This window comes from Pempheris klunzingeri, chromosome 2 (genome assembly GCF_042242105.1).
Source record: "Pempheris klunzingeri isolate RE-2024b chromosome 2, fPemKlu1.hap1, whole genome shotgun sequence".
In the NCBI taxonomy this organism is placed as follows: domain Eukaryota; kingdom Metazoa; phylum Chordata; class Actinopteri; order Acropomatiformes; family Pempheridae; genus Pempheris; species Pempheris klunzingeri.
In genome coordinates, this window is record NC_092013.1 from 10,014,306 (window position 1) to 10,028,012 (window position 13,707).

At 39.8% G+C, this 13,707-nt stretch overlaps 1 protein-coding gene across 1 annotated transcript in view; it reads right to left on the reverse strand.

The window, feature by feature from the left end:
- Nucleotides 1-2,296: 2,296 nt before the first annotated feature.
- The window catches only part of scn8ab (sodium channel, voltage gated, type VIII, alpha subunit b), a 43,819-nt gene continuing 32,408 nt past the window's right edge, over nucleotides 2,297-13,707 (reverse strand). Inside the window, exons 21-27 of the mRNA XM_070847999.1 lie at nucleotides 9,394-9,516; nucleotides 6,920-7,204; nucleotides 6,774-6,827; nucleotides 6,548-6,685; nucleotides 6,102-6,206; nucleotides 5,723-5,993; nucleotides 2,297-4,993 (exon numbers count right to left, since the gene is read on the reverse strand). Of these exons, the coding sequence (XP_070704100.1) occupies nucleotides 3,828-4,993; nucleotides 5,723-5,993; nucleotides 6,102-6,206; nucleotides 6,548-6,685; nucleotides 6,774-6,827; nucleotides 6,920-7,204; nucleotides 9,394-9,516 (2,142 nt within the window). The 3' untranslated portion in view covers nucleotides 2,297-3,827. The remainder of the gene's footprint in view (nucleotides 4,994-5,722; nucleotides 5,994-6,101; nucleotides 6,207-6,547; nucleotides 6,686-6,773; nucleotides 6,828-6,919; nucleotides 7,205-9,393; nucleotides 9,517-13,707) is intronic.

Consider the following 13,707-nt stretch of genomic DNA (forward strand, 5'->3'; position numbering starts at 1 on the left):
GACAACTAACCCTTAAATCATTAGATATATCATATTGAAAGTGACAGCAAAATTAAAGGTCAACTCCAAACTGCAGCAGTGTGTTAAGGGGAAACATGGAGGAGGGTTAGAGCTGAAACGAGCAAAAATTTGTCACACAAAGTGAGCTGTGGCTCATTCTGGGGCACGCTGGTTCATCAGCGGTTGCCTGCAAAAAGGCTATGAGTGTGTGCGTGCGAGTGTGCGTGTGAATGTGTGTGTCTCTGTGTGTCTGTCTGCGGCCGTGTGTCTTTGTGTGAACATTATAGGAAACTAGGGGCAAGACATCTTCACACATGTACAAAAGGGTATGCTGGTAGTGCAATCCTCTCACCAAGGCAGGCTCCACAAATCTCAGCAAGCAGCCAGTACAACACCATGCATTGTACGCTGGTGCCCAGTATGCAGAAGTCCTGGGCAGGCCAGAGTTTTGGTTATTCTCTGAACATACCACACAAAGAAAGAAGCATGATCAGTTACACTCTGTGGTTCTGGTATCACCTCAATGCAAGGAGTGGACAGGAGAGTATATATACTATATATATATATATGGTAGAATATATATATAATATATATGTAATATAGCTCTGTATATGTATGTATTGATTTATACAGTTTTAAATACAATTTCTGCTTTTTAGTATAGATTTTTTTAGCTTTCTCCCCTCTTTTTTAGTGAAAAGTGACTCAAAAAAATCTACTCCATCTAACAAATGTGTCACAGCCTAACAAGTGTGACAAAGGGTGTCAGCTGGAAGCCATTCTATGTACGGTTATTAATATTAAGTGTTAGATTAATAGCTGTAGTTTTTAAGTAATCCTGTATTTACAAAAAACTACACATGCCGTTAAAAGAAAATAATATATTACAATATTTATAGTTTCTTAAAAAGTCCATTCTTAGCTTTTGCAGTTTGTGCCGTATAGAACATAGCCTGAACTATATTTATTTTATTTTTTACTTTTTTTTTTCCCGAATGGATGTATGTGTATCTATTTTTTAGGTTTCTTTCTGTAACACGCATCTGTATATCCATGTTGATCTGGGAGAAAATGGACGGCAGTAGCTTTTATGCTTATCATTCAGAGTTTTATTTGGTTCAAGTTAACACCCACACTGATTTTGGAGATCTCATGCAGCAACTGGACCATAGAACTTGAGAACGGATGAGGGAGTTATTCATAAACAGGAAGTGACATCACTGCACAACAGGAAGTGCAAAAGCTGTGGTGTGGGCTCACAGTACCATAAGAATGCATCCAGTGCTCTGTTGGTTATTTGGTATTTTGTTATGCAGTAGAGCAATATGAAGAATAATGGCAAATGAGAGGCTCAGAGCACTTGTTGTTAAATACTGAAATCTGGGGCCTATCCACTGAGCATGCCACTTCTGCTTCGGAAATACTGAAAGAAATGTGCTGCTCAAACCAACATATCCCAATTCACTCTCATGACATCTCCTCACAGTGGTTCCTGTATCTGTGATTGCTATTGGGGTCAACATTATTATTTAGTTTATTGAAATTAATTGAGACCAGACTACAGTCCATAATGACTTAACCACAAATGTAATCTGCTATTAATATAAACGCTGCCATTACAAGCAAGCGAAATGTTGCTGATTCACTGAGATGCTTCTAGCCCTATAATTCTAAGCGTTATAAGCAGGAAGCGCCAAACTGGCCTCTGACCGGGTGGCTGCCGAAGTACGGCAGCCAGCCGAGATCATTGTCCATCATCATGGCAGAAAACACAAAAGAGTAAAACATGATTTCATAAATACTCCCATCACATTCACTTGCATTTTGTTGCAGAGCTCATAATAGTACATCTATAATATCTCCTGAGAAAAAGGGATGAATTTTTCAAGCATTGCATACATTTCTAGGGTCTCTCTGTCTAATAATGACAGCGAAAAAACTGAATGGGCAGGGCATACTTCACCCAATCCCACTCCATGGACAAAGGGCAACAAGGGATAACAAGGCAGATCTCTTTGGCTTCTCCCAAACACAATGTTCTCAACACCCATCATTTTCTGTTTCTCATCAAATTAGGATACTACTAACCCCGACAAATATGTTCCAGCACAAGACCATTTCACTCGATATCATCTTAAATGTGGCTTATGTGTGTAAAATAAAAGACCCAAGATCAATGAAAAACAAGAAAATTACATCAGGGAATAAAATAATAATAAAAAAAAATAAAGAACATACACACATGTAAATAAGCTACACGACTTCAAATGATTTCAGAAAGGTCTAACCACCCAGAGAGAAACATCAGAAATAGAAAAGAGTTTGCCATACCTGTGAAATCCCCACAAACCACTTGTAACCGACAACAGGACTCCCAAAATGCCCGCTCACACAAAAACTAAAGGCAGATGGTATGGAACATTACATAGGTGCATACAAATGATAAATATAAGCTTTTTAGTTTCAAAGAGTTGCGCCCTTGAAAACATTTCAGTCCAAATTAGCAAACGTTTCAGTCCCATGACACACGCAGACATCTGTTTCCACATCTTACACACTCAAAATCTCCAGAGCAGCAAATAATTGTTTGGATTTCACCCACTGATCCTCTATCACGGTATTATTCACCAACATATTCCATTCTTCTGACTATAGAGGCAACAATTTAAACACAGTTCATTTGAAACGTGTCGAGTCATGAGATACAAATTCAGATCCATTTTAGATTATCAACCCCAATATCTCTTATCATTGTTAAACAAATTACTCTGAACTCTGAGCTTTCAAATTTTTGACAATGTCTCAATCTTACAGTCGAGCCACTGTTGTGGTCTGAGTATTAGTGTCTTGTGGACTATGATAATTCATGCAAGATTTCTGATCAAAACATGCCATCATGCAAGTCATTTCTATGCATTGAACAAGCACAATTATTTATGTATTTGTTTGGAAATCTTTCTGAGTAAATGTAAGCCCTTGGCCCAAGTTGACCCCATAATAAACAGACCCTTAACCAATTGGTGTGAAAGCCCATGTAAAAAAAAAGCATTTTGATGTGGGTATAACAAAGATAAAATGAGTGAAAGAGTTAAGTGACATGGGCAAAATGTTGAATATTGTTCTTTTTTTGTCTGTTTGCATTTTTGCTGCTCAAATGAACAATTTCTAGCTTCAATAAAACAGAAAAGTATTCCCAACGCTCTCTGTCATTTGTGTCACAAACTCACCAGTCATCTTTCTGTTTGCTCTTTTAGAGTGAGTGTGTCATTTTGCTCCTCTGTACAGCTCAGTGCTAAATGACACAGAACCACTCATTGGCTGCTTTAAGAGGACAATTCTTCAGCATCAAGCAGCATCCGTGTTTTTCCTTCACAACACTGTCTTCCATAGGAATCCATTACTTGCATCCAGGTGCTGAATTCGTTAAGTGTTTTTCTCATTCTACCTCTTGGTGTAGAGTCACTTGTCTTTGCTGTAGACCAGTGGTAAGTGAGCAATCTGCCTTTCAGCAGACACAGCCTTTTCCTTGTCTGTTTTTTCGTTCCCTTTTGTTAACATCAGTAGTCTAGATACAACAATGTCACACAGTATGCTGATTATGTTTGGTTTGAGTGAAGTTCAGGAGTCTTCAAGCTGTAACAGACCAAGCTGCTTCCCTCTGCATCAATATAAGAATGAAGTCTGTAAACAAAATTATTGAATATTATTTTTTCTGACTTGCAAATGAAATAATCTGTACATCTGTGTGGGTGAGTTTCCTCTCGCTTTGCTTGAAGTTACATTATTATGTTTTTTATTGTTATTACTGTGATTATTATTCCAACGCTCTAACATTTAGATTCCCTGATGTCTTTTTGGTTTCTTGCTTTCTCTTTCCTTCCTCCCTTGCCCTCATTGTTGTCATCCTGTTTCTCCTTGTCAGGTTTGGTTACACTGTCATAAGAGGGCAGGGAGGCAGTTGAGGGAGTGCCCTCCTTCTTTTCTTGTTCCTGATTGTTCCCGCCATTCTCCACTTTGTTATTGGCTGGTTTGCGCTTACAGACAAAACCCCGCCTAGCCAGGTAGGAACGGTAGGCCCTTTGAATGATTCTGGCTGACACCTCCTCCTGCTTGCGCCTAAGAGTGGTGGTGATTGGCTCGTAAGAGACCTTGGAGGGATTGGCTGCCACAAAGCGCTCCTCCATTTGTTGCCTCAACATGTCCAACTCGCCACTGTCACCCAGCACACGCTTGGTGAAGGCAAACAGAATGTCCAGGCAGTGGATGCGGTCACCACTCACCATAGGCATGTCCATGGCGATCAGTTCAATGGTGTTTGGCTTAGGGACTCGGAGTGGGTGTTCAAGTGCATCAGCAAAGTCAGAAAGCTTGGCGTAGGTGATGAACTGGGAGGCATCAGGGTCAAACTTCTCCCAAATCTCATAAAAGGTCTCAAAGTCGTCCTCGCTGAGTGGGTCGGCGCTCTCCTCAGTGGCCACACTGAAGTTCTCCAGGATGATGGCGATGTACATGTTGACCACAATAAGGAAAGAAATGATGATGTACATAACAAAGAAGAAGATACCCACAGATGGGTTGCCACAGTCTCCTGTGGCCGGGGTGCCAGCATTCTCCAGTCGGGGGTCACAGTCCGGAGGGTAGTTCAGAATGGGCAGCAGCAGGCCGTCCCAGCCAGCTGACGTGGTGATCATAAACAGGATGATCATGCTGTTGCCGAAGGTCTCAAAGTTGTACATGTCGTCAATTCCAGACCCATGTTTCACGTAGCCAAAGTTGGACATGCCAAAGATGGAGAAAATGAACATAACCAGGAAAAGTAGCAGGCCGATGTTGAACAAAGCAGGAAGTGACATCATGAGGGCAAACAGTAGAGTTCTGATCCCTTTGGCGCCCTTGATGAGACGCAGGATTCTGCCAATACGAGCCAGACGAATCACCCTGAAGAGGGTTGGTGACACAAAGTACTTTTCAATCAGGTCAGCCAGAAACATTCCTGAAGTTAAAAGGGAGCAAAAAGAGACAACATATATTTGGTTAAAATAAGATTTTGATACTGAAACATTGACCCCTGCCTGCTTTACTTTATACACATTACACTATTATGCCTCTAAGAACAGCAAATTCATAGTTTTGTGCAAATTGGGGAATAAATCAGGAGCACAACAGAACGCACTATCAACTGCTTTATAGGGCTTCACAGTGAAGTCTGTAGATTATTAGAAATGGAGGATAGTGTTTCTGGAGAAACATGGTGCTGTTCATGGAGCCCAAAAACAATAATCAGTTGATCAAAAGAAAATTGATTTACTTTACATCTTTCACAATTAATTTTTGGCATTTTAGTTGTACTACTTTTTGGTCTTAACATATAATACTTTATATAATGGATATAATCAGTGAAGACATTTTGACTCATCTGATCACATTTTACTGCTCTATAGATGTTGAGCTTTTCAAATGTAATTGCTCAATGCTGTGAGCACCAAAATCAGCTCTCTTGTATAGAGTAAGACATCTCAACAACTAAATAAATTGCAGGGCTTCCTACCAATCGAGTAAAGAGACAAAATATCTTTTTATTTTTGAGGTTTAGTTACCCTTTAAACCATCTGTGTGTGCAATGCACATAAAGCCCATTTTTATGGGAAATTTAGAATGAATGAATTATAATTAAACTGTGCCACACTCCTTGTCCAGTGTATGAACCATTTTGAATACTTGCCCACAATTGAAAGGATGACCACAACCACGTCGAAGATGTTCCAGCCGTTGGTGAAGTAGTAGTGACGCAGCGCGAAGAGCTTCAATAAAAACTCGCCAGTGAAGACAACGATGAAGAAAAAGTTGACCCAGTAAAGCACTTCCTCTGTCTCCTTTGACTGATCATCGGTCTCCACCATCATGGTGACCATGTTGAGGCAGATGAGGATCATGATGGAGATGTCGAACACTTGCTGCGTCACAAAGTCAAACACCATGCCCTGGCAGTTGTTCTGAGGATGAAGGGATATTTAGATTTAGATAAGATTTTTCTTATTGTTTAGAAATGTAACTACACATCTGCCTGGCGGTGAAGATTAAGACTGCAAAACAACATATACCTGAGGCCTGGGTATTGGCTTTTGTGGCTTCTTTGAGCCTAGTTTCTTCATGGCATTGTAGTATTTCTTCTGCTCCTCCGTCATGAAGATATCCTGACCTCCAAAGTGAAGGGGGAAAAGTAATTTGGTTACAATCTGTAAGGATTTAGGTCTCTCATTCCAGTACTAATCCAAAGTTTATTTGACTTCATTTTGCAATTTGCTCATATTCAGAGCAAAGTAAATATGAGTCTACCACCAGCAGCTGGTTAGTTTAGTACAAACAGTGAGAAACAGTTAACTGTCTAAAAGTTATAAAATTCCCCGTTAGAGCGGCATCAATCTTCTCATCTCACTGAACTCTGGAGAGCAATTAAACTTACTTCCTAAAATGTCAAACTAATCCTTTAAATAATCTTGAAAGCAGCTTGTTCTGAGGAAGTGAAAGTGAGGAAAATAAATCTTATCTTTTTCTTTTGTTGGTTGAAGTTATCAATGATGACACCAATGAAGAGGTTTAAGGTGAAGAATGAGCCGAAGATGATGAAGATGACAAAGTAGATGTACATATACAAGTTGTCCTCGTAGACAGGCTGGTCCTCCACCTGTAACGTGACAAAAGGGAAATTTGTATAAAGCTCCACTACTGCACATCGATCTGGAAGTCAGACTTAAAAACCGCAAACAGCGTACCTTTCTAGAATCTATTGCTGCGTACATAATGTCCATCCAGCCTTTGAATGTTGCCTGTAAAGTGGCAGACACATTGCGTGAGAACGGGTTAAACACTTGATATTAGAGGAAAGAAACAAATGGGATTGAAAGCAAAGGTTTCTCACCACTTGCAGGAGCGCCAGGTATCCTGCGCCCACATTGTCAAAATTTATCTTGACGTTTCTCCATCTGACTTCACTGAAGTTTGCATTAATGAGTGCGAAACACTCTGTTTTGTTGTTGACGTCCTCAGGAAGGAAGTTCTCCTCTGAGGTGTCATTGTAACAGTAGTAATACTTTCCAGCAAAGAGGTTGACACCCATGATGCTGAAGATGAGCCAGAAGATGAGACACACCAGCAGCACATTCATGATGGAGGGAATTGCACCCACCAAGGCATTCACTACCACCTGAGGAGAACAGCAAGGAAACAGAGCCACCGTGACTCAGCAATCGCAAGACCTGCTGCATGGAGGTGTTTAGACATACGAACATCAACACACACAAACATAGAAATGCACATTCTTTCCCTCCATTAGAGGCTCTAGGTGTGAACTCTGAATTATGTGTGCACAACACACAATTCAGAGTTCATGGTTTGACTCACGAGGGACATTTTTAAGGCAGAGTAAAAATCAAACTGTGACTGTTCAACACAGTTTTTTTTAATTAGTCCCAATAATCCATGGTTAAAACTTTGTTTTTCTTATCAGTTTTGGTGAAAATTTAAATATTAGAATTGACAAAATAATTTTTTTATCTGCACAAAACGAAACAGAAAAATAAAAGTGCCAAGTTAACAATGTGCTCGTGCAGATAAAGAGCATTTCTGTGAACTTGGATGGAGTAAGATTTTCCCCCTTATACCATATACCATGCTTTAAGCACCTCCACTTCACATTTCTGGAGTAGGTTCATAATGTTCTCTAAGGCTCCAAGGTTGTCAAAATTTTTCATGCAGTTGGTTCAGCGTTAATGAATGATAATTGCACCCTCTGGCATTTACTTGGAATTGCATTGTATCCATTTTCAGCTCCACATTAGTATTACCCCATTTCATTATATTTTGCCATGATATGTTATTACAGCCCTATAAAGTGCAATTATTCTTTATCTAGATATCTAAATACTGTACCTAGGATTGAATGATGTATGGATCATACACAATCATAAATGTTTCACTATGCCAGCACTAATTGTAGCAGACAATGTGACTAACAATGCATTTGATGACCGACTATCCCCAAACAGTGACCATGTGACTGCCACGGGCTTACAAATACTGCCAATTGAGCGCATAAGTGTGTGACTTATAATACCTATTCTGCACTGAGGCAGTGTGGGCATGTTGGAGGACATAAAACTATGAGCATAAGGAGGATACCACATGAATGTGCATTTCCAGAACACAGAGGCCATGGTAACAGAAAGCCAAATAAATCAAAACAATATAGGCAAACATCAAATGTCAGAGCTTTCTAGGTTTTCTTTTCATTTTAGTGTGCCAATTAATAATAATAATAATAAGAGACAAAGCACCCATAGTTAATCAGGTAATATAACTACTGCAAAATGGTGATCATGAAAATCATGGTGATGACATTCACTGAGGAGTGGTGAGCAAGGATGGCGAGGGGGGGGGGAAGTTATGCAACCAGAAGTTTGTTGATCTTCCAGTGTGACAATGCCAAAGCCAAACTGTGATAAGATCAGATAACAGGACACTTGAGGCAGAATGACAGTCAGAGGATGCTGAGCTTAGACACCGGCAAGATTTATTTTTCTGCCCAACAACAACCAGAGGCTGATTCAACCCATCACACATTCAAATAGTGATTAGAAGGACCAAATTGTCATTGTAACGACAATATATGTCTTTCTCGGGCAAAGCTCAGTACACAGCTCTACGGGAGTCACATGGTATCAAAATGATTGGAATTGGAAAACTGTGCCCACGGGTAACTCCAGATTAATCAAACGTGTGCATAATGTATAACTGTAAAATAAACACTCACTGTTTAACTGATCATGCACACACATTTCTATATCTATTTATTTGTCAGCTGTCATCACATGACATCACATGACAGCTGGGGTGTAGCTCAGAAACACTTTAACAGGTATCCAACAGGTTCATCAAGTCTTCATTAATCCCGTACTGTGACTAAACAGGCTAAACAGGTTTTGTGTGATGGTTCATACCAACCTCTAGTCGTTCCCTCAACTGGTACTGAATACTTCAGGCGGAGCAAATATTATAATGTGTTGCATCATTCAGGTCAAAATCCCTGTTATGGTCTACTGTTTCATAAGGCATGGGGCAGCGTTAAAGGTTTTAATGAATAAACCACTGCAAATTGCCTTAACATAGCACTAAATTTAAATTATATGAAATGAAATATGATGAATCAAATCAGATGTGTAGGGGCCATCTGAGATGATCTGCATCCATGCAAAAAGCTTCTCACTGATAAAAGCTTTTACTTTTTCCCTAAGAGACATTTTTCAAATTCATCTATATTGCCATCTCTAGCATGCGCTGATGCTTTTATTTAATCGGCATGCAGAAGGACCAGCTGCCTGGTATCTTAGTTCTTACCCTCATCCCTTCAAAACGTGACAGGGCCCTGAGGGGTCTCAAGGCCCTCAGTGTCCTGAGTGATTTAATCGGGCCTAGATCGGAGTAGCCCAACGCATTAGCTATAAGGCTGACTATAGACACCTACACAGATAGGGACAGAAGGAGAGGGACAGACAGAGGCAAAGGAAGAGAGGGCCCACATAGTTAGAGGGGATATAGAGAGAAAGGTGGGCCCTACATATACTGTAAGGATGGCTGAATGGTTATATACAGATATATATAAGCACATATATAATTTCTATATGTGTAAGTATATGTATCTATATCACATAAGGTTAAGCAGGGGTTATTACAATAGACAAAAGTCAATGACGTGTACGTGACCCAAGTTTTCCTTTTTCTTTTTCATGTGTTTGTTTGCTTATGTCTGTGTTCGGTTTAGTTTGGCAAGCCAGTCTAGCGTGATAACCAGCTTAACAGCACAGTGAGCACACCTGGAAAGAAACTTGTGGTTGACACAGTGAGAGGGAGAGAAGATAAAGAGTCAAACGAAGGGAAAAAATTAGAGGAGAGATGTATTCACAAACACTAAATCAATATGACACAATAATATACACACAGTACACAGTACAAAACAGTACAGTTTCCACACCAGCGAGCATCTTACTTAAAGTGGGAAGAGAACGCAGAAGGTTGAGGACAACTTTCAGGGTTAGAAGAGAGAGGATAACCTGTGAAAGTAGGAGTCCCAACACAGCACATAAACCTTACCCTGGACCCTCAAACACCGACCCCTCAGTCCCTCTCGACAGCTGTGTCTCTCTTAACTTAAAGAGAGACAAGGTTATAGGCACCTGCTGTGAGAGAGAGGACAGGTCAACATTACAGTGGAGATTTGCATGGACAGTCAGGTTAAGCTATATGCACAAAACATGGGCCAGTTTAGAATATATTGAGGTTGCTGCATATAAAAGATTTTCTACTGGAGAATAAGCGTGGTGTTTGACAAGCGCCGGATCCCACCTCATAACCTGGAGAACATGACTTGGCTGTGGTTTTTGGGGCAAATACAGACATATTTGGGAATAAATCATTCTGTCAATATCTTGTCCAATATTACTTTTTTATATATATTGAAATTCTTGGACAAATTAACATGAGTACCAATATAATGCATTCCAACACCATAACACCATAGAATAAAATCAAATTAACAGGCTTGGATCAACACCTCCTTTGTGCGGACTACACACTATAAGATTCACAAAAGCAGTATGCACTGGAGGGCTACTGCATTGAAATGCATTATATTTGTCATGTTATATTCTCTCCAAGCCTTGAATATTAATATGCACAGATATGCATATTCTATCACGTATCCATCAAATGTATCAGCTGAGTTATAGTAACAGTGGACATCTCCAGCTTCTACAAGACATGGTATGGATCAGAAATGGAATCCCTCCAGAATCTGATAATACTACAACTTAAGAAACAGTGAGAAACACATACAAAGGTCACACGCCTGACCTTTTGTGTAACAGCCCCATCAGGTGAAAGGTTACCGTTGGAAATGAAAGGTAATTTTGGTCGATGAAAGGTAAACTACTGACCAGATTTCCATGAAAGTTTACCCTGGATATTCATGGTTTGCTACACAGAAACATCTGGGAGGTTGTCCATAGAAACTGCTTGTAAAGGGGCAGGCAAAGTCAAAAAATACTTGGCAGGTGATTGGATGAACCATCTGTCTATCACAGTCTAACTTCAACTGGTTACATTGGCAAACTATATATTGTAGTTAAAACTCTTGCCAAGACCAGTCAGGGGGAAAGGCCATTCTTTGTTCTTCTTTCATTGAAGAATAGTTCATGAATTTTCTGAGTACAAGCATGTGCTTCAGGGGATAAACCCCTTTTAATTTCAATGATCCCATGTCTTTTCTACAGCCCTTTTATTGGTGAGGGCTTTAAAGGACCCATCTTATGCAAAACGCACTTTTTATTTTAATGTCTTTTCAAAATAAATGTGTGTCCCTAGTGGGCCTAGTCTGCCAATCTCAGAGAAAATACCCATACTGTCTCGTTTTCTCCTGCTCCATCTTTCAGTTAAACATGTTGTCTAGATTGGATTCCTTTTATGATGTCCAATGAAAACCTCCTCAATCCGCCTTGCTATCCGCCATTGTTTTTTCCTCACTAATATCAGATCCTGGCAACACGTTGAAGGCAACAGCAAAGCTCGTAGACTGTTCTGCTCCTCTGAAAACGGCTGCAGCAGCTATGTCTGCTATGAGACATAAGCATATTTTAGTATTACCTCCAAATACAAGTATGAACCTGAGATTGAGAATAATGTGGGACCTTCAAAAGAACAAAAGCATAAATCTGTTGTGTAACATATGTTATGTATGCTGTGTGCACAGTGGACCTACTTGCTCCCACATAACTAATATAATATATAATAGATAATTGCCCTGTTTTTTCCATTTGTATTACTCCTCTCAGCTCCTGTATGTGTGTGTTTTTACTGTCATCTAATTGTTGGTGTAATTCTGTGTGGTTGCTCTTGCTTGTTGTTCACACTATGGAAGAATGTGAGCTTGATTGAGCCATGTATTTGTGCCATGGATGTGCGTTCCAGTCAGCTAACAGGCACTGTGGCACTGTGGCAGTCACTAGAAACACATCACAAGTAAGCACTTCACTACTCCCAAATACTGTGAGTGTGGGTGTGGGAAAGGACCTAAAGACAAGTTCAGAAAACCAACAGGAACACAAAATACTGCATCCACATCATATGACATGGTCGCACAGTCAAGGACAATCAAGCCAAAGGATAATGGATTACTTACCAACCAATACTTGACTTAGCACAACGTAAAACACGTCTTCAAATACATGCAAGAGGATTAGAACAACTGGATAAAATATGAGTTTGCAAATCAATTTCAATATTCTGAGAAAAAATCTAAATTATAAGAAAAAGCCAGAGGCTATATTTGAAATTGTTCACTAATCATCGTAAGACAAAAGAAAAACATTGTTTAGGACATGCACAATGCATGATAGCAAATACACAAAATGGTGGACACACTAAATAGTGGACTATACTTTAAACTCAACATTTTTGAAAGTGCAACTCTCTTTTATTTCCTAAATTCTGTCTTTTTTTCAGTATTCTGAGACCTTCAACAGTTAAAGATATGATAAAATCATGTTGTTAAGTTCCTGGAAAAGTGTTACTTTCTGGAGGAGCAGTGAATATGTCATGGTGACCTCATTACGCTCTGGTAGGTATGAACATAAAATCCTGCCCTTGTGCTTATCAAACAACACTTTCTCTTCTTAGATATCCCTTTGGTTTATGGGATCAATTATCTTACGCTGTTTAATGTCCCACCTCAACTTCCTGTCTCAGCAGGAAATACATTACATTAAGGGTACAGCCAGACAGAACATGGCAAAGCTGATAGCCACCACCAACATTTCCTGTAATGAGCTCATTGTGGAAACATCATCCACGTTGGCAATGCAAATGCATTGCAATGCTTCCTACTGTAGTACAGTCAAGTTTCACAAATCAGTTGAGAAACTACATCTAGCAGTAAAATAAGAAGCTGCACTTTATGAGCATTGCACATAATTGGTTAACACACCATGGTTAAAGCCTTCCAGGTCGCAGATAATTTATTAGAACTTTGTCTGCCACATTCCCTGCCTGTCCCCTGTTATTGTGCTTCACACATGCAATTTCCCGCAATTAGCCAAGCTGGCTATGTTCGGTCTGGTTGTATCTTAAGTAAGTAATCTAAGCATGCAATGTAATGTATAATTTCCTCTTTCACATACAGACACAGGAGGAAATACAAGCGAGAAACTGACTACACACAGATGACAGAAAAGGACAAACCTTATGTGTGTGATGAATGACTCAGCAGTCCAGAGCTAGACAGGATCTTTAAACTGTACCTGGGCTTATAGATATTTATTGTGTCATGTGATGGTGCTGCTATCGTGAGGCCTAAATTTCAAATATAGCCCTCATATCCATTTACTAGTAATATCATATCATATGTCCACTTTTACTGTCTAAATTTCTGTGAACTCCGGTGTTTCTACGCCACACTGACTCCATACCAATTTCCCCCACTGTAATATTTAAAATTGCAGCATTTTGCTGACTGCAAATGTGGTCCCAAAAGCACTGCAGCAAAGCCTGGATATCACATAGAAAACTAGCAACTTGTTTTGCAACCTGTGACCCGAAAACGTACTCAAAACAGTACCCAAGGCTGAACTGCTTAGATCTTAGAGCTAAAGCTCTATCCAA